Genomic DNA, 21,224 nt, shown 5'->3' on the forward strand with positions numbered 1-21,224 from the left:
CATACACACAGACAGAATATTGTATACATAATAAATAAATAAATATTTAAAAATTTATTTATTTTTCCCCAACAGAGGTTGGGGAAGTTTGTGTCTACTATAAATTCACAGATTGGCCTGTGAATCTGGAGCACCAATCATTCTTAAGTGGCCTCCATTTCATTTCCACTGCCCTCTGTTTGGCGGGGTCGTCTATCCAGGGATTCAGGGCGGCAGCCTTTCCCAGGCACTACCCAGCTCCAACCCTTCTCTTCCCCTTCCTGAACACAGATGCCAGGAGCTCCTGCTGAAAACCCTGTCAGCTCTCCAGAGCCCCCAGGAAGCCTGCAGGATTCTTGGTGCCAGCACTGTTCCAGCCCCTCCTCTTTTGTGACACTCATTTCCTCCTGCACCTCCCCTGCCTGCCCTCCCCTCACTCCTCTTTCCTTTGCGTGTCCAAACAACTTCCTATTCTTTGATAACACACACTGCCTCGCGTGACTCATAATTAGTCATGTTTATCCCCGGACTGCGAGCCTCTGAGAGACCAGACTTGGTCTATTTTTATACCTCCCCATCTCCCCAGGGACAGACACGGCATCTTGCATGGGTACGCTAAGTGGCCATTTATTGAGTCTATGTTGTGCCAAGGCACCTGGCTGGTGCTGGAGGTAGCAGATACTTAACATGTCCCTGACAAAAGGGACATCAAAGTGCTCTCTTGTCTTAGGATGTTCAGGCGAGTGAGAACGCAAGCAGGCTCATGGTGGCAGCCTACAGGAGCAATGCCTGAATTATTTCAATGTTCCTGTTTCACCCCTCCCCCAAAAAACTGAGGCATAGGGTCGACAAGATGGCTCAGCGGCAGAGTTGCTTGCCAGCAGGCCTGTAGTCCTGAATTTGATCCCCGGAACCCACAGGGAAGGAGTACGACAGACAAGCAGAACTCAGACTTCCACATAACTGCTGTGGCATGGCTACCCGTACACACACAGAAAATAAATAATGTTTTTAATTGAGGCATGTCTTATATCCCAACTAACACAGTTCTCTTCTTTTCCTCTTCATAACTGTTTTTCTCCCTCCTTGTATAACTGTTTAAAAGAAAAAAACACTGGAGAGATTGCCCAGTGGTTAAGAGCACTGGCTGTTCTTCCAGGTCTTGAGTTCAATTCCCAGCAACCACATGGTGACCCACAACCATCTGTAATGAGATCTGGTGCCCTCCTCTGGTCTGCAGGCACACATGCAGACAGAACACCGTATACATAATAAAATAAATCTTAAAAAAAAATAAACAAAAGTGCCGGGCGGTGGTGGTGCACGCCTGTAATCCTAGCACTCGGGAGGCAGAGGCAGGCGGATCTCTGTGAGTTCGAGACCAGCCTGGTCTACAAAGGGAGTTCCAGGACAGGCTCCAAAGCTACAGAGAAACCCTGTCTCGAAAAACCAAATAAAATAAAATAAAATAAACAAAGAACAACAAACAGAGTTTCACTCTGTAACTCAGGCTGGTCTCAAACTCTTAATTCCCCTGCCTCAGCCTCTAAAACACTGGAGTTCCAAGCGTGAACCTGACTAGTTTGTGGGGTGGAGAGGAAAAGGCAATGCCAAGTGTCACTCCTCCTCAGGCACCATCCACCATGGGTGCGTTTGTGTGTGTGTACACAGGAACAGGTGTGTGCGTAGATACACATCATCAGATTGTGTCTGGAAGTATTCAGAGGACAGCCACAGGTGTTGTTTCTCAGGGACCCCCACCCACCTTGTCGTTTGAGATGTGATTTCCCACAGGCCAGGACTCACCAGGTAGGCTAGGCTGGCCAGTCAGCAAGGTCTAGGCATCCACTACCCCTGCCTTCCCAGCGCTGGGATTTTAAGTGTGGACTACCATGACAAGCCCCGCCCCCTCTTCTTTTCTATAACTCGAACTCAGTTCTTCATGTTTGCACAGCACATAAGCCCTCCCACTCCAACAGACACGAACAAATAAAACAACGTAATACAAATTTTAAAATAAAGAGAAATGATTTAAAGAAGACGCTGGCTGTTCTTGGTTGTCAACTTGACCATATCTGGAACCAACTAAAACCCAAATAAATGGATGGGCATACCTGGGAAGGATTTTTTTCTTAATTCAATCATTTGAAGCAGGAAGACTCACTTTAACTCAGATCTCCTGAGGGGGAAGATCCTCCTTTAACTTGGACCACACCTTCTGCTGGAAGCCTACATAAGGACAGGGAAGAAGGAAGCTCTACTCTCTGCCCGCTTGTTCTCGCCTGTCTTCCTAGCACGTCCATCCCTGGCATTAGAGCCTACTTCTTCAAGATTCTGGAACATACTTGAAGACAGCTGGGACACCTGGTGTACTGAACAACTACTGGATTCCTGGGCCTTCCATTCATAGGGTGCCGTTGATGGATTGGCTGGACCTCAGCCTGTAAGCCTTTCTAGCAAATACTGTTACACACACACACACACACACACACACACACACACACACACACACACACTTATTCTATAGGTTTGGTTACTCTAGAGAGCCCTGACCAACACAGAAGTACTGGCATTATAAACAGAAAACAAGCGCCCATCCCTTACGATATTTGGTCTTGCCTCTTTCTCGCTTACACGCTTACTCACGGTGTGTGCGTGTGCGCGTGTGTGCGTGTGTGTGCGCCTGCAGGTGCTGTAACTTCTGGGAATGGGTTCTAGCTTTTACCTCTTACCATGGGGCTCTAGGAACTGAACTATGTCATCAAGCTCGACAGCAAAAGCTCCCTTACCCACTGAGTCATCTCGCCAGCCCTGTTTCTGCCTCTTGTTAAGCAAAGATTTTTTTTCAATTTATTTTAATTTTACATATATTGATGCACTGCCTACATGTATGCCTGTGTGATGGGGTCAGATCGCTTGGAACAAGTTTACAGGCAGTTGTGAGCTGCCATGTGGGTGCTGGGAGTTGAACCTGGGTCCTCTGGAAGAACAGTCAGTGCTCTTAACTGCTGAGCCATCTCTCCAGCCCTGCAGAAGAAGATCTGTATACACTATACCTTGCATAGCCTGTGCAATAAACTAACACTGCCTCAATCAATGCTAACTCCTCGTGTTCTAAAAGAGCAGCAAAGAATATGCTATGACAGGCTCACCTTGGTCCTAAGTGGGTGGGGAGCCAAGTCAGAGGCTAACAAGATGGAGGACAACCCGAGTCACACAGAGAGAACTGTAACAGAAACGGGGTGGGTGGGACATAGCTCAGACAGTAAAGGGCTCGAGACACAAGCGTGAGGACCTCGGTTTGACTCCCAGCACTCACATAAAAAGCCAAGTATGGACGCGCATGCGCACCATTGCTGCACTGCTGAGGCTGAAGGGCCCTCGGGCTCTCTGGAAGCAGAGTTAAGCAGCCTCTGATCCTAGTGAGATTGTCTCTAAGAATACGGTAGGGCCTGGGAGATGGCTCAGTAAGCAAAAGTTAGTCAAGCAGGTGGGACCGAGTTTGATCTCCAGAATCATGTAAAAGGCCCAGTGTGGGGGCTGGAGAGATGATGGCTCAGTGGTTAAAAGCACTGACTGCTCTTCCAGAGGGCCTGGGTTCGATTCCCAGCACCCACATGGCAGCTCACAACTGTCTGAAAATGCAGTTCCACGAGATTTGGCACCTTCACACCAATGCACATAAAATAAAGATAAATAAATCAAAAAAAAAAAAGCTCAGTGTGGAGGCAAACCACCTCTAACCCTAGAATTCCTACAGAAAAGGCTAGAGGCAGAGGCAGGAGAAATACCAAGTACAGCCCCTGGTCAGCTAGCCTGCAGTGCTCAGCAACAGAAACAAAAGACCCCACCTCAACCTGAAAGTTGCCCTCTGACCTCTGCGTGGATGCCCCCCACCACAGTAAATACTGAAAGGAAGGAAAGAAGAGAGGGAGGGAGGGTGGGGAAAGGGAGGAAAAGGGCTGAAGAGATGGCTCTTGCAGAAGACCTGAGTTCAGTTCCCAGCCCTATGTCAACTCCCTGGAACTTAGGCTCCTCCCGGGGATCTGATCTCGTCTGTGTGCTCCTGCACCCACAAGCAGGGGCACAATTACACATCATTAAAACAGAAAAATAAAGCCTGGGGGGAAATAAATAAAAAAAAAGGCAGACAGTACTGAGGAATTCACCTGATACTGAGCTCTGGCCTGGACACACATGCACACACAAAAGGACATGGCGGGGCATGGCTACCCTCTCAAGTTCCCAAGGAATCAGACTTTTGTCACATGCCTGTTGCATCCCTCCCTTCTTTCCTTTCCCCTTCTTTCTTTTGGTGCCAGGGGCTTGAACTAAGTGTCTGACTATTAAGCCTTAGACAAACTTTTTTTCATATGATAACCTATACAAAGAAACACAGTTGGGCTGTGGTGGCACACACCTTTAATCCCAGCATTCAGGAGGCAGAGGCAGGAGGATCTCTGTGAATTCAACTTAGAATGCATTCCAGGACAGCTAGGGCTACACAGAGAAACCTTGTCTCGAAAAAACAAACAAACAAAAAGAACGATTTATTTTATTTTATGTGCAAGTGTGTTTGCTATGTATATGTTTTTGCAACATGTGTGTCTGTGTCCTTGAATGCCAGGAGTTGGAGTTACAGCTGTGAACCACCATGTGGGTGCTGGAAACTGAACCCAGGTCTGCTTAGTGGGCATGTCAGCCTGCCTGTAATTCTAGATCTCAAAACTGGTGTCAGGAATCCCTAGGGCAAGCTGATTAACCAGGCCAGCCCTTTCTGAGAGACCCTGCCTCAAAGAATAAAGTGGAGAGCTATCCCAGAAGACTCCTGATGCCAACTTCCAAATACAGATGAAAACACATATGCAACCACACCAATACAAATGTGCATACACGCAAGCATGCATACCACATATACATATACATGGGGAAATGATAACTACATGCAGACAGTGGCTTCCCTACTGACACACACCAGTGACAAAGAAGGCTGAACACAGTCTCTCCAGAAACGAGGTTCATGACAGGTCACATAGAAGGCAAGTGTCTTGTCACGTGGGGAAGGTAAGTCATGCTGTCCCAGTAGAGGGACATAGGAGCACGCATGTCCAACATGAACCTGCTGGCTCTCTCAAAATCTCTGCCTCCTGATTCACAGCTTCAAGCATCATGATCCTCACAGACTCAACTCCCCCAGTAGAAGCTTCCCATTATCACTGTGTGGGGTCTAGTCCCCTCTCCCACCATTCCCTCAGCTCCTGCAATAGTCTCTGAACTGACAACTATTTGCTCTGGCTCAGGCCTGAATGGGGCTGCCTGGGGCTTCCAGCCTGACCCTGTGTTAGGGTGCGAAGGGGGAGATAATGGAGCTTTTATTATTCAGCTGAAATCCTCCAGGGGCTCCAGCACCTTGAGCGTGAAGTGCAAAGTGTCCCCTGTGATTTCTAAAACCCAGGGTGGTGGGACTCTGCTCACCCCCAAACCTTACTCCAACCTTCACATTGGGCCCGGGGACTTAGACTCCTGAGAGGCGCTGCAGCACTGCTGGTGTGAAGGACACACCTGGAACCCTGGGATGAGGAGATCACAGACAGTGTGCTACGCAGCAAGTTTGAAGCCAGCCTGGGCTACATGAGAGCTTGTCTCAGAAAAAAAAACCAAACCACTGATGAATGGGTTGTGCATTTCCACAATAGAACACCTGTCTGCCATGTACAAGACCCTGGCCCTCGCCCCTAGCAACACTTATGTGCTCAGACCTCGCTCCAAAAGATCCAGGGTTAATGTCCCCTGGGAAATACCTGGCATCATGATGTCATTAAGTCACCACGTAACACGGCAGGGCTGAGAATCCTGCTATGGACTGGCTCGTCTTTCCCGCAGATACGGGTTCCCTGCACTTGCTGTCTGTTGCTAGGAACACTAACGCTGTCCACTTCTGGCCATGAAGCCAGACTTCCTGACCTCTCTTGTCCACTGCTATGTTCCCAGCACCCAGCACTGGAATGAAATATTTGCCACCAGCGAAGAGGCAGAGGAGTAGAAAACTGTTCTTCCTCTCACCCAGCTAGCCCTTCACCTGGCACTGACTCCAGTCTTCTCTTAGCCACATGCTCGACAGGAGACCTGCCTCCGCGTTCCCCTATGCCTGCATGCCTAGCAGGGTGGCCAGTACAGCGAGCAATGAGTTAAAAAGTGCAGCAGGATACTCAGATGTATACAGACAGATGTGGAGAGCTGGCCAAGGAGGGTGACAGTGTGGTTAGGGGCAATGGTGGGAAATGAGGCTGGAGAGGCACACTGCCCATGCTTATGAAAGGCTTTGTGGCCACACAAGGAGGCTGGACACTGAACAATCAGCCAGGGGAGGTCTAAGGAGAGTGACTTGATCAGCTTGCATTAGCATGGACGACCGCAGGCACTTAGGGCAGCACAGGGAAGACCAGAGGGAGCTAAGGCACCAGAAGGGGAGAGGGAGCCAGAACAGAGAGGTAGAGAGAGACAGAACCTGACAGGGGCCCGAGATAAGATGCACCGTGTTTGCAGTGCTTGCAGTTGGAGCTGTTAGAGAGGGACGTGCTGCGGATGACTCTGATGTCCTGTCTGTGGTGGCAGCACAAGAAGACGTGGCATTGGGATTAGACAGGCAATGCTGACCGCTTGGGCGCAGGAGCCAGACTGACTTGATTCAAATCTTAGTACTTGAAAAGGGCTTAAGTCCCTGGAAAAAGTAAGCTTGCCAAATGGGAAGGCAAGACAGACAAGAAGAGGTACAGAACATAGAGTGGAATCCTGTATTCCGCTGCAGATGTCTACAGGAAGGAGAGGAAGTCTGTGAAGGAGACAGACAGATCAGGGACGTGCAAGGGGCCAAACCGAGAGCAGCAGTCGCAGATTACTTCAGGTCACACAGAGCGACGGGCTCAGCGAGGAGGCTCGGCGGAGAGAGGCACTGCCGTATATCCCTGAATCTACAAAAAGTCGGACATGGTAGTTTGCACTGGCAAGGTTAGGCAGAAGGTAGAGACAGGAAAACTGCCCTGGAAGCTCATGGGCTCCTTAGTGTGTCTGAAACACAGTCCCCAAAACGGGGGGAGCTGGTGACACAGCGGTGGGCAAAGGCACCTGCCATCAAGTCTGATAACAGGACAAATCTATGGCGTGTGTCTCCTACCACTGCATGGGTTTCTGAGATCAACTCAGTTGTCATTGGGCTTGCTTGGCAAACCCTTTCTCCACTCTAGCACAGTCAGTTCTGATAAGCAGGCACTAGATAAGGGAAGAGAGCAGTGTCTTCCGAAGACACAATGGGAAAAGTTCCTTAGTGTAATAGTGTTGAGGGGGAGGAAAGAGCTAGGAGAAGCAGCAGAAGGAAGCGGCTGCCAGGCCTCCGGATAAGTATGGAGCCTTTTAAGAACAGGACATACTCTCACAGCTGTCCTTCACTGTCCCTGTGCCAAAAAAGTCAGCATTAGAGGTGGGAAAACTGGCCTCCCCTCCGATAAGAGAGGAACAGATCTCTTCAGCGAACACTTCACAAGCCATGCACGCGCACAGCTTGCTCGCTGACAGATGAGCAGGCAAATGTCCCCTCTGGCAACAGACCATTAGAAAGCAGGGTTCAGGTGCACCTCGGTGCATCTGGCTTCTGCCCTTTGCGCAGCACCCCTGACAAACCCCACTGCACAGCAGGAGGTCGCGTTCCTGTGCAGTCCAGGCACACACCAAGGGTCCTTTCATTCAGTGTTTCACCGTTTGCTTATTTCCCAAGGCATATACTACAAACATGAGATTTTCCTTTTCTTCTTTAAACACAGGATCTTGCTATGTAGCCCAGGCTAGCAGTAATTATTGATCCTACTGCTTCTGCTTCCGGAATGCTGAGGTTACAAGCATGAACCACCAAGCCTGGTATAAGATTTACTTTTTAAGGCATTAAAAGATCAAATAGGAACTGGAGAGATGGCTCAGTGGTTATAGTACACGCTGCTCTTACAGGGACCTGGGTTCAATTCCCAGCACTCACACAGTGGCTCAGTAACGCCACCCTCTCCTGGTGCACATAGATGCAGGCCAAACAATCGTGCACATAAGAAGAAAGAAAAGAGATCTATAAAACAAAAAAGTAAACCCAACATTGAGAACCATAAAATATCCAAACCACTGTTAAGTATAGGCTAAGGCTGGGCAGACAAGCTTGCTGAACTGGTGAAATATTTACCTAAAGCCTGAGCCTGCATGAAGGTAGAAAGAACCAATTCCTGAAAGCTGCCCTCTGACCTCCACACCTGCGGTGAGGTGTGTACCTGTGTGTGTTCCACCCCCTCGTAAATAAAGAAAAGTTAAAGTCCACCAGGTAGTGGTAGTGCACACCTTTAATCCCAGCACTCAAGAAGCAGAGGCAGGTGGATCTCTGTGAGCTTGAGGCCAGCCTGGGCTACAGAGCGAGTTTCAAGGACAGCCAGGGCTTCTACATCTCCATTCACTTTGGAAGACGTGGGCAAGATTCGGCAGCCTCCCCGAGAGGTGCAGAGCTAACACTGTGACCTCTGCTACTGTTTTTGTCCTCCTGCACACCGCCCCTCCTTCCAATAGGGTGGCCACTTACCTCTGTGGAGCCGGATTCTGTCAGGAATGCACTCTCAATCCACTGCCCTCACACATTAGAACGAGGAGCAACATGGTCTGGCAATGCCAGCATTTAGCAGCCTTCCTATGGCTTTTAACTCAGAAATCAGACACATAGCTTGACAACTGCCTTGGCTACCTACTCCAGCCCAAGGATAGAAAACCTCACCCCAGTGCTCCAAGGCAGCCCCAAGTCGATCTCTTTCAGGCCTCACACTAGTCTTTACAAACTGTCCCCGAAACACCGAGTCAGCTGCAGGACCATCCATCTCTGTCCTTTCTGCTTAAACGTTAAGCTAAACCACAGGCAATTTCTGTCACCTTCCGTCAGATAGACAGCAGAAAGATGACCCTGAGAACACCGACTCCTATTTGCATAAAGTCCACACTTCCGAACCACTAACAGACTCACCATAGCTGACAGCCTCAACTCCTAGCTCAAGGAGCCTTTCACCACCAGCTTTCTTAATTAGAACGGGAGACCTAAGCAAAGCAAGTCAGGGTTGTTGCTGTTTCCAGTAGCAAAATCAGTCTTCTTTTAATCTGGGTAGGTGAAATCTTTCAACGGGGCTGGAGAGATGGATCAGTGGTTAGGTGCACCAGCTGTTTTTTTCGTAAGACCCTTTCCCAGCACCTACAAAGCAGCGCATTAACTGTCTGTAACTCCAGTTCCAGGGATCGGATGCCCTCTTCTGGCCTCCATGAACATGGCACACTCATGGTGCACACAAAACACTCATAGACATAAAATATAAATACCCCCCCCCACATCTATCACGAAAGAAAACAGCTATTACATTCCTCTAGGAAACATGAACAAAGCCATCAGCTAAATTTCAATAGTCTCAAATTCACACTTTTGTGAAATAAAACTACTTTAAAAAATAAAGTAGAAAACAGGAAGCAAAACTAACATAAACAAGGCCAACCTAAGTGACCATCGACCTATCTTTTCTGTGGGCGCATGGGTACATCAGGTGCACAGATATGAACACGCGAACACGACTCCCCTTCCCGCCCTCCACCTCGCAGGGAATTTGCCACCCAGTGACACCTGTCTGGACTCAGTAGAGGAATGCACTCTCTTCAATCAAGAATTTGTGCTTGAGGTTTGTATTGTTTTGTTTTGTTTTTAATGGTTAGGAAAGGAGGCGAGTGGGTCGTGAAGAATTGGAACTCAATTCTTAATTCCAACTAATTGAATGGTTCTCGTTTCCTCCCATCTTTTTCTGCAGAAAACGCAGGTATATGGGTTAAATTTCGAGTGAGGTTTTTTTGGCAGTTAAGAAAAAAATCCCAATTAAAAGAACAAAAATGGAGGTTGGCAATCAGGATGGAGATGAGGCTGAAATCAAAGACGGCATGGGCTGCCCGGGTCCAGAAGGCCCCGTGGCTGAAGACAGCATACGAGGACGCCACCCGGGTGCTCGTCAGCCGCCGCCTCAGGCTTCTGCCAGGGACTGCGCGGTCTTGGCTGCCCACTCGCACCTCGGGTTTGTCCGGACTTTAGGCTAGGCTCGTTCACTTCCGGTGACAAATCCCTCCCACCACCTCTAGAAATAATGTACCGTTTCCCCATCGCCCTCCTAAAGACGGTCGGCCCTATAGAGAGAGGCGTCGCGCCCGGCCTGGGGTCTTAGCCCCGCGCAGCCACAGGCCGCCAGCTGCGCAGGGAGTGGCTGCCACCGCACTGGGGAGAAAGGGTGGGGGTGGCATGTCATCCTCCCCCGCCCCCCTCCGACTGCAGGAGTGGGCCAAAAATAAATAATAATAATAATCTGTTTTTAGTCTCCTCCAGGAACCCCGGAACCCGCTCCAGCGAGGAACTCAGTCTCTCTTATAGCGGGGCTTCGCGCCAGTTTCCCGCCCCAATAAACTGCCCACGGGGACCCAGGCGCCCCCAGGCCGCGCGAAGCTGCAGTGGTTGGGGGAGGGCAGGAAGGATGAGGGTTACCGAGGCGGCAGGGACCGGCTGAGCAAAGAGGTGATGGAAGGGAAAAGGGAAAGAAGAAAAAAAAAAGAAGAAAAAAAAAGAATAAAAAACCAGAGGCATGCAAGCGGCTCCCTGGCCAGCTGTTCCAGCTGCAGCTTCCTCCGGCGCGGCCCGGGAGGTGCAATAACACCCCCCTCCATCTTTCTCGCACTACCTGTCCCCACCACCACGACAAGCACACATTCCTCCCCACCACCCTGGAGCAGATCTCCGGCCTGTTAGGGGGTAGTAGGGAGGAGCTGGGGGGAGGGGGAGGCCTGCGAGTTTCTAACCTTGTTCTTATAAACAAACCCACATGTGCAGCTGCCGCTGCTGCAACTCACCCCACAATCCCGGATATAAGTCCTGCCCCTTTAAGAAGAAAAAAAAGCTTCACCCGCTTGCCTCCCACCCCACCCATCCACCAGGACCTTTGTCTCCCCACCCCCTCCTGTCAACAGCCCCGCCCTCGTCCCCGCCCCTCCAGCGCGGAGAAACCAATAGGCGAAGAGGATACGGCGGGACCTGACGTCACCGCAGTCGACCAATCACGGGGCGCGTTGGTGGGAGGCCTTGCGGAGGGCGCCGGGAGGAAAGGCGGCGGGTGAGGAAGCCTGGAGTCAAGATGGAGGGTGTGGGCTGCTCCGCGGCTCTGGGCGACGCGGCCGCTGGGTCCCCGCGAGACCTGAGCCTGGTGCCGGAGCGAATTCAGAGGCGCGAGCAGGAGCGGCAGATGGAGGTGGAGAGGCGCAAGCAGAAGCGGCAGGACCAGGAGGTGGAGGAGGAGAAGAGCGGCTTCTTCGCCGCCACCTTCGCTCGTGAGCGCGCGGCGGCCGAGGAGCTGCTGCGGGGCGAGGCGTCGGCCGAGCGGCTGGAAGAGGCGGCCAACCGACTGCAGGGGCTGCGGAAGCTCCTGAACGACTCGGTTCTCTTCCTGGCGCCCTACGATCTGCGGCAGGGCCAGGCGGCGCTGGCGCAGCTGCAGACGGCCCTCGCCGAGCGGCGCCAGGAGCTGCAGCCCAAGAAGCGCTTCGCCTTCAAGGCGCGGAAGAAGGATGCTGCTGGGGCCACCCAGGTAGACGTCGCACCCGGCGCTTCGGCGGCCCCTTCGCCGCCCTTGGCCACGGAGGAGGGAGCTCCCGGCCTCAGTTGGGCCTGTGGCTTCTCCAACCTGGAGTCCCAAGATTTGGAGAAGAACGCCGACGAGCTTCACCAGCGCGACATCCTTTTGAGCGACCTGACCAACTGCACTGTCAGACTACGTGGCAACCCCAACACCCTGCGGCTGGCAAAGGCCCGCAGCTGCAAGGTCCTTTGCGGCCCGGTGTCCACCTCGGTGTTCCTGGAGGACTGTTGTGATTGCGTACTGGCCGTAGCTTGCCAACAGCTCCGCGTACACACCACCAAAGACACGCGCATCTTCCTGCAGGTGACCAGCAGGGCCATCGTGGAGGACTGCAGCGGCATCCAGTTCGCCCCGTACACCTGGAGCTACCAGGGGATCGACAAGGACTTCCAGGACTCCGGTTTAGATAGGGGCAGAAATAACTGGAACCACATAGACGATTTCAACTGGCTGGCCCGAAACGTGGCCTCTCCGAACTGGAGTATTCTCCCTGAAGAGGACCGGGACATCCAGTGGGACTGAGCACGGGCCACGCTCAGAGAGATCCCGTTCAGTTTACTTAATGTCGTCACATTGTTTATGTTTGCGGTATGAGGGTCTTGAAACAGTTGAACCTCCCCTCCTTGTGAGTTCCATTAAATTCATGACAGCCGACAGGGGCTCTTGCTACTTCGATGACACTTGCTTGCCTGCCTTTGAGTGTGACGGTTTGAAGAAGGAGGGGAAGAACGGTTAGGCTTTGAGGGATTTGCCGTTCTTTTTTTTTTTTTTTTTTAAAGAACAGTGTGTCTTGTTTTTTGTTATTGTTTATTTGCTTTTGTTTTCCTGGAACACACTCTTTTTTTTTTAATTTATTTATTTATTATGTGTACAACAGTCTGCTTCCGACACACCAGAAGAGGGCGCCAGATCTCATTACAGATGGTTGTGAGGCATCATGTGGTTGCTGGGAATTGAACTCAGGACCTCTGGAAGAGCAGTCAGTGCTCTTAACCTCTGAGCCATCTCTCCAGCCCCCGGGATTTGCCGTTCTTATGGTTGACCGCAAAGTGTGATAAAGTAGGTCTTCAATAAATAATAGGGGTGTCAGGAGAGCTCCGTTAGGGCACAGTTGGAAATGGAAGTGGCAAGCCTGCACAAGCTCCATTAACAGAGCTGACCTTTTCCCTCATGCTTTGCCCTGTGTGTTTTTCTGCGGGCTTTTAAGACTCCTTCCTGGACTTTGGAATCCAGTGCTGTGCTAGGTCTGAGGTTTTGAATGGACTCCAGGAGGCATATGAACCTTCTGGCTGTAAGACTGAGATAGTGTGCATCCCCACCCCCATCTTCCTTTTTCCTTTTTGCAGCCCTGGCTGGTGTCGAACTCACAGATTTCCGTGTTATTGCCTCTGACTCCACACCAAAACTCACATATATTTTGTACGCTTACATTACTGAACTCTCACAGTCTACTGTTGGCACCATGTTTTACATGAGAAAGCGTGTGATTGGCTTAAGGTCACAGCTCACATGATAAACTGCTGGAATTTGAGACTAATATGGACCCCCCCCCTTTTTTTAAATATTTATTATGTATACAATATTCTGTCTGTGTATATGCCTGCAGGCCAGAAGAGGGCACCAGACCTCATTACAGATGGTTGTGAGCCACCATGTGGTTGCTGAGAATTGAACTCAGGACCTCTGGAAGGGCAGCCAGTACTCTTAACCACTGAGCCATCTCTCCAGTCCCAACCCTATATTTTCTTAAAGGCCAGCTCCCATGCTGATCTGGATCTTACTCTGTAATCTGGCCTCAGAACATAGGGAGCCTCACACTTCAGTCTCCTACTTGCCAGGATTTTGGAGTTTGAGGCTACGCTCCCAGTGGGACCCCACTTAGCAGCATGCTGACGTGCGTACTGAGCATGGAGTCTGAAGGAAGGCTTCTGAATCTAGGCCAAATTCAGTTCTCAGTCCTACGCTGCTAGTGGAGGGAAACATCCTGCCGAGATTTAATTTCCCCACTCATTTTGCTCTAATACCCTCCAGTACAGCCTGTCTTCTGCTCTAGAAACCACGGCCCAGCATTCTTAGATGTAAAACTTTGGTTGTCTCACTATGTAGCCCTGGGCCTGACTCTTGCTGTCCTTACAGATTACCTGCCTGTCTCTCCAGTGCACCATCATACTTGACCTGAAACTTAGTTTTAGGTCATGCTTTTTAGATTTTCACATGCCTTTTATTTTTAAATTTTTATACCTCAAGGATTAAGATACTAGAAATACCTTACACACTTATGTTTAAAGTATGTAAAATGTTCTGTCTTACTCCAAGAGGATAAGCGAAATTGGACAGGGTGACAAAAGCCGGTGGGACGGAGCACAGGTCACTCAGACAGAAGCCAGGTTTTCTTTCCCACTAGCCTTGGAGTGGAACACTAGTCAGGATCTGCACCGTGTCAGGTCATCAAGCTGATATACTGCAGGAAGCACCCTGCCAGTAGAGGACACTAATGGCCTTGAAGATTGCTCATTTTTACAGAAAGGCTCACTTAATTTAGAAAAATCCTGGCATTTGGTAAGTCTTTGTGTAGGTCGGATTTGATCTCCATTACCACTAGGAAAAAAAACACAAGTATAAATAAAATATTGGGGCTGGGGAGATGGCTCAGTGTGGAGAGAGCCTGATAAGCAAGCTTGAAGACCTGAGTTCAGAACCCTTTCTAGTCCTTTTCCTTTAAACCCAGTGCTGGGAGGTGGAGACAGGAGGATCAGGGGGCTCATGGCACTGATGGCCAGCCAGTCTAGCCACAAAGACCGCAGGTTCTGTGATAGAAACTAGGATGGGAAGGCCTTCACATAGCAGGCAACGGAGAGCTCACACCAAATCCACTAAATGCCTTGAGGTCCCTTAGATCTTAGAAACGTCATTTAGTTTTTAGCTTATTTTTCCTTCAGACGGTTTCATGTATAGCCCAGGCTATCCTGGAACTCCTGATCTCCCTGCCTCAACCTCCCCAGCGATGCTATTAGAAGTATCTACCAACACACCTAGCCACAAACCAGCAAATGTAATAGACCTCAGAATGACAGAGCCGTTAGTGCTGGCTGTCTTGGCTAAGCTGTCCCTGCTCAGCAAGCCCTCCTTGCCTCTCTGAGTGACCCCCAGACCTCTTGCCACCTACTCACACCTGACTGCAAACCCCACCAGAACAGTTTGAAAAAAAGCATCTCCAGTCTTTCTTCAAGAGTCTGGATCCCTAGCACCCTCGGGGCAGTTTACAACAATCTGTAACTCCAGTTCTGGGGGGACGGGTGGTGTTGACGCCCTCTTCTGGCTTCCCTGGGCACTGTCTGCAAGAGTGCGCAGGCTTACATGTAGGCAAACCGCCCATAGACATACAATAAAAGGGGGGAAAGGATTAGTGTAAAATTAATCTCCCTCTGGTTTTTTATTTTGTCTATACATTTATAAACATGCTATACTGAATAGCTTTCTCTTCCTGAGTCCTAGTGGAAGCACGCCCCTGGTATTGTGACGGATATACTGGGAGGTCTCTCGTGAGTGTAGGGAGTGGGATCTTGCTCTTTAATGATTATGCAGTGTTCGTTTGCACAGGGAACCCCCCCGGTTACTTAATCAGTGTCTAATGAACAATAAAGTTTGTCAACAGCGCCACATGCACTACCAAAGACACCCGTATTTTACAGGTGACCAGCAGGGTTACGGTGGCACACGCCTTTAATTCCAGTCCTTAGGGAGCAGAAGCAGGTGGATCTCTGAGTTTGAGGCTACCCTGGTCTACAAAACGAGTTCCAGGACAGCCAGGGCTACACAGAGAAACCCTGTCTTGAAAGTAAACAAAAAAGTTGTCAATTAATAGCCATGTGTAAGAATGATTCAGCAATGTGCCGCTCTGTCTCTAGGCTAAGTACCTAGGACAGAAATCAACAGGCTATGAGCATCTAGAATATGACATCAGTAGAATCCGGGGGGGTTAATTTCCGGCTGCACGGTCTGCTACCAGACTTCTGGGTCTTGTAATCTAACTCTAATCGCTCCACCTCCCTTGTTTAAGTCATTCCGTGCTACTACCAAATTGGTCTTCTTAAACTGTGTCACTTTTCCTAGGCTCCTGTTCTCGCGGGACTCACTCCTGCCTCCTCCATCTTTTCACAGCCTCCTGTTCTTACAGCTTGTGTCATTTCCTCATGCATGATGTGTTCCAGCTTGTCTGAACTAACACCCATCAGTCACACACACACACTCACGCGCAGGTGCGCGCAGCCCTGGCAGGAAGAGCTTCACACGGGAGCTATTACCAAGATGTAGGCAGAGTTCAGGAAACACAATGAGATGGTGTGGGATCTGTGTCTTCCCTAGGGCTGAAGCTGTTATCTGAGGCGGGAAGCAGTAGGGGAGAACACCAAGAGTTGTAGGTTCCTGTAGGAGAATGCAGCCTATCAGGGTGCAGGCAACTGGGGGCCTCCTGGGGACAGGATCTTTTGCTACCTGCCACTGACTGGACCCAATTGGGAATGTCAGAGCAATGACATTTTTTTTACAGATTTATTTATTTATTATGTATACAGTGTTCTGCCTGCATGTATGCCTGCAGGCCAGAAGAGGGCATCAGATCTCATTACAGATGGTTGGAGATGTGGTTGCTGGGAATTGAACTCAAGACCTCTGGAAGAACAGCCAACACTCTTAACGACATAGCCATCTCTCAAGCCCTAAATAAACTTTTATTTTTATTTAAAACTTGGGATTTTTAGGTTTGGTTGGGTTATTTGTTTTTGTTTTCTATTTTTTTTTAAAAAAATTTTTTTTTTATTGAGAAAAGAAAAAAAAAGTTTCAGCCTTCTCCCAGCCTCCCATTTCCCTCCCCCTCCTCCCACCCTTTTTCCCCTCCCCCCACTCCTCTCCCCCTCCCTCTCCAGTCCAAAGAGCAGTCAGGGTTCCCTGCCCTGTGGAAAGTCCAAGGTCCTCCCCCCACCGTCCATGTCTAGGAAGGTGAGCATCCAAACTGGCTAGGCTCCCACAAAGCCAGAACATGAAGTAGGAACAAAACCCCGTGCCATTGTCCTTGGCTTCTCATCTGTTTTTTATTTTTTTAAGACAAGGTTTCTCCGTAGCTTTGGGGCCTGTCCTGGAACTCGCCCTGTAGACCAGGCTGATCTCGAACTCACAGAGCCTCCCAAGTGCTGGGATTAAAGATTAAAGGCGTGGGCTGGAGAGATGGCTCAGAGGTTAAGAGCATTGCCTGCTCTTCCAAAGGTCCTGAGTTCAATTCCCAGCAACCACATGGTGGCTCACAACCATCTGTAATGAGGTCTGGTGCCCTCTTCTGGCCTGCGGACATACACACAGACAGAATATTGTATACATAATAAATAAATAAATATTTAAAAAAAAATAAAAAAATCTTTAAAAAAAAAAGATTAAAGGCGTGCACCACCACTGCCCGGTGTTCAGTTCTCATTAATCAGCTTCCAGGCCACATGGCAGGTGGGAGAAAGGAAGACAGCATCTAGAGGGCAAATGGGAGATAATTTGGCTACAAAGATTTTCTTCCAAATCACTTAGGCTCTGTTTCATCAAATTCCATTCAGTTTGGGTCCGTGTGCACTGTATAACTCAAATGTCACTTCCTCTGAGTTTTCCTCAGTCTCTGAAAATGAAGCACAATGTGTACACACACATACTCTCTGTCTCTTTCACATGCGTATGCACGCTCAGGCACACACACACACAAACACACACACACTCTTCGTGCAGTGCTGGGGATGGAAACCAGGGTCTTGGCACACACTAGGCAAATGCTCTACCACAGAGCTTCTTTGCTGATCAAAATGTTTGTTTGCTCTAAGACAGTGTCTGTGTGTTGTCTGTTTAACTCTGACTGACCTTGAACTTGAGATCTGCCTGCCTCTGTTTCAAGAGTGCTGAGATTAAAGTTGTGTGCCACCATCCCCAGCCAGAATTATTATATCCTGAGGCAATATTGTAATGGATTATTAAATTATTAAAAATTGCTGCAGGATCCCTGGCGGCAGGCAGGGGGCAGGGGGTCCCAAGAGCAGCCAGTCCTAGGCAGGGACTGCACATGAGACCATGCCACAGGTCTCCAAAGGTGCTCATGTGGGTGGCAGGTGAGAGACAGACAAGGCACACCATGCAGAGTGAGGCTGGATATTTATTAAGTGAGTTATGGAAGTATGGAAAGGAAGGGGGAGAAGGACAGAGAGAGAGAGAAAGAGAGACGGAAAAAAGAGAGAGAACTCAGGCTGGAAGCTGAAGATCAATCAGCCTGCCTCAGCGGATGAGGGAGGGAGTGGGCGTGGCTTGTCTCTTAAAGAGACAGGACAATCATTACAAACAAGGACAAGAAAGGAAAGCGAATGAGCCAGTCTCTGAGGTTGAGTTGTTGGGTTCTCTAGTAGCTACATTAAACAAACAAAAACTCTGAGACAGGATCTCATGTAGCCCAGGCTGGCCTCAAACTTGCTCTGTAGCCAAGGTTAATGTTGAACTCCTGATCGCCTGCCTTTACCTCCCTTATGCTGACATTCCAGTGACATGGCACTGTGCCTGGCTGCTGCAGTCCTGGGACTCAAGCCCAGGTTCTTCTGCATGCTGGGTCTTCTACCCACTGAGCTGCATCTCTGGCCCACTTATTTGACTTTTATTTCCTAGAGATAAGTCTCACTGTGTAGGTAGAATGGCTTCCAACTCACGAAGCCTCTGTCTGACCACTCAGAGTGGTGGGGGTATAGATGTGCGTCACCCGCTTGTTTAGCAGGCTTGATTTCAGAGGGGAAAAAATGGAAGAACATGGACAGTGCAGGCCAACTCAGTCAACATTTCCTGGACTCCATGGGCCTCTGAGTCAGATGGACTCGCACGTGACTTCAGCAAAGTCAGTGAAGATGAGTCATCACAGAAACACCCCAGAGAGACCGAAGAATGACGGCTACGGGGTCTGGACAGAAATATGGTTCTTGTCTCCGAGGATCACAGAGCGAGGTGTCCTCAAAACAGTGTGTCCACGAGGGAGTGATTTCATGAGTTTTATACAGTAACAGAGAAAAAGAAGTCAGATACCAGTTCCAGTGAAGCAGAGACTGCTCTGCTGTGGCCCGAGCTGTCTGTCCCAGGCGGCTTTGACTGGTGGAGCCAGAGGTCTGTTCGTGCATTACAAAGAATTTATCTAGTGGCCACAAAAGATCCGGAACAGAGGAGAGCACTAAGTGGCTATCAAAGGGGCCAATGATGTCCCATGATAATGTGGCTCTGAACCTGCAACATCCCAGCCTCTCCACGTCACTGATGTGCTAATCGATCAGCCTTTCAGACACAGCTTCCTTCCAAGGAATCTAGTTCACAGTGTACAGAATAGAGAGCCTCCAGTGTTAGCTGTGAGCAAGGAGATGAAAAAGGGGGAGGAACTGCCTCTTCCTAGCCTGGGTTACTGAACCCTTGCGGGGAGGGAAATTTGTTTGTGTCCTACCATAATGAAAATTTCCAAAAGAGAGCACAGGACTGTTGACTGTGAACACAGAGGACTGTTGACTGAGAGAACACGGGACTGTCGACTGTGAACACGGGACTGTTGACTGAGAACACAGGACTGTTGACTGTGAACACAGAGGACTGTTGACTGTGAGAACATGGGACTGTCGACTGTGAACACGGGACTGTTGACTGTGAACACAGGACTGTTGACTGTGAGAACACGGGACTGTTGACTGTGAGAACACGGGACTGTTGACTGTGAGAACACGGGACTGTTGACTGTGAGAACACGGGACTGTTGACTGTGAGAACACGGGACTGTTGACTGTGAGAACATGGGACTGTCGACTGTGAACATGGGACTGTTGACTGTGAACACGGGACTGTTGACTGAGAACACGGGACTGTTGACTGTGAACACGGGACTGTTGACTGAGAACACAGGACTGTTGACTGTGAACACAGAGGACTGTTGACTGAGAACACAGGACTGTTGACTGTGAACACGGGACTGTCGACTGAGAACACAGGACTGTTGACTGTGAACACGGGACTGTTGACTGTGAGAACACGAGACTGTCGACTGTGAGAACACGGGACTGTTGACTGTGAGAACACGGGACTGTCGACTGTGAACACAGGACTGTCGACTGTGAGAACACGGGACTGTCGACTGTGAACACGGACTGTTGACTGTGAGAACACGGGACTGTTGACTGAGAACACAGGACTGTTGACTGTGAACACGGACTGTTGACTGTGAGAACACGGGACTGTTGACTGTGAGAACACGGGACTGTTGACTGTGAACACGGGACTGTCGACTGAGAACACAGGACTGTTGACTGTGAACACGGGACTGTAGACTGTGAGAACACGGGACTGTTGACTGTGAACACGGGACTGTCGACTGAGAACACAGGACTGTTGACTGTGAACACGGGACTGTTGACTGTGAACACGGGACTGTCGACTGAGAACACGGGACTGTTGACTGTGAACACGGGACTGTTGACTGAGAACACAGGACTGTTGACTGTGAACACAGAGGACTGTTGACTGTGAGAACACAGGACTGTTGACTGTGAACACGGGACTGTTGACTGTGAACACGGGACTGTTGACTGTGAACACGGGACTGTTGACTGTGAACACGGGACTGTTGACTGTGAACACGGGACTGTTGACTGTGAACACGGGACTGTTGACTGTGAGAACACGGGACTGTTGACTGTGAGAACACGGGACTGTTGACTGTGAGAACACGGGACTGTTGACTGTGAGAACACAGGACTGTTGACTGTGAGAACACGGGACTGTTGACTGACTCAGCTTCCAGAGAACTAGGAGTTAGATCCCTCACAGTCAGACAAAGCCGCCATGGATAGGTAGATTAATGGAGATAGCAAACTTCCATTTTCTTCCCTAGCCTCCTGATGAGACAAATGCCTGGTAGGCTTTTATTCCTGCCAGCACAGCTCCCCTTCCAATCAACTGGTCTAGGCTGGCCAGATGTGCTCAAGGCTAGCATTGAACAGTCTACCCAAAGCTAAGCATCTCTCAGCTCCTGATTCTTTGTTTAAGCTGATCCACCCAAAATGAGGGAAGGGGCCTACCCCATGCCACCCAAAACAGTCACTGATCTCAGAACTCAGGCAGAGGCAGGCAGATATCTGAAAACTCAAGGCCAGCCTGGTCCACATAGTGTGTTCCAGGTCAGCAAGAGCTACATAGTGAGGTTTGGTCTCAAAAACAAAACTAAACAAGGAGCTGGGCGATGGTGGCACACGCCTTTAATCCCAGCACTCGGGAGGCAGAGGCAGGTGGATCTCTGTGAGTTCGAGACCAGCCTGGTCTACAGAGCTAGTTCCAGAACAGGCTCCAAAGCCACAGAGAAACCCTGTCTCGAAAAAGCAAAAAAAAAAAAAAAAACCTAAACAAGGATGACACACAGATATGTTCAGAAAGAAATAAAACCACACAGCTGTCTCGTGTGGTGATCATGCCACAGCACCTGGG

General features: G+C 49.7%; 2 protein-coding genes across 2 annotated transcripts in view; one reads left to right on the forward strand and one right to left on the reverse strand.

The window, feature by feature from the left end:
• The window catches only part of Bicral (BICRA like chromatin remodeling complex associated protein), a 90,858-nt gene extending 79,897 nt beyond the window's left edge, over positions 1 to 10,961 (reverse strand). Inside the window, exon 1 of the mRNA XM_075980829.1 lies at positions 10,924 to 10,961. The gene's annotated coding sequence lies outside the window, so the exon portion shown is untranslated. The remainder of the gene's footprint in view (positions 1 to 10,923) is intronic.
• Positions 10,962 to 11,150: 189 nt separating this feature from the next.
• On the forward strand, positions 11,151 to 15,362 carry Tbcc (tubulin folding cofactor C). The gene has a single exon (XM_075980824.1). It carries the CDS (start codon positions 11,205 to 11,207, stop codon positions 12,225 to 12,227), a length of 1,023 nt encoding a protein of 340 aa, XP_075836939.1. The 5' UTR covers positions 11,151 to 11,204; the 3' UTR covers positions 12,228 to 15,362.
• The last annotated feature ends 5,862 nt before the right edge of the window (positions 15,363 to 21,224 follow it).

The sequence above is a fragment of the Microtus pennsylvanicus genome, chromosome 7 (genome assembly GCF_037038515.1).
Source record: "Microtus pennsylvanicus isolate mMicPen1 chromosome 7, mMicPen1.hap1, whole genome shotgun sequence".
Taxonomy (NCBI): Eukaryota; Metazoa; Chordata; class Mammalia; order Rodentia; family Cricetidae; genus Microtus; species Microtus pennsylvanicus.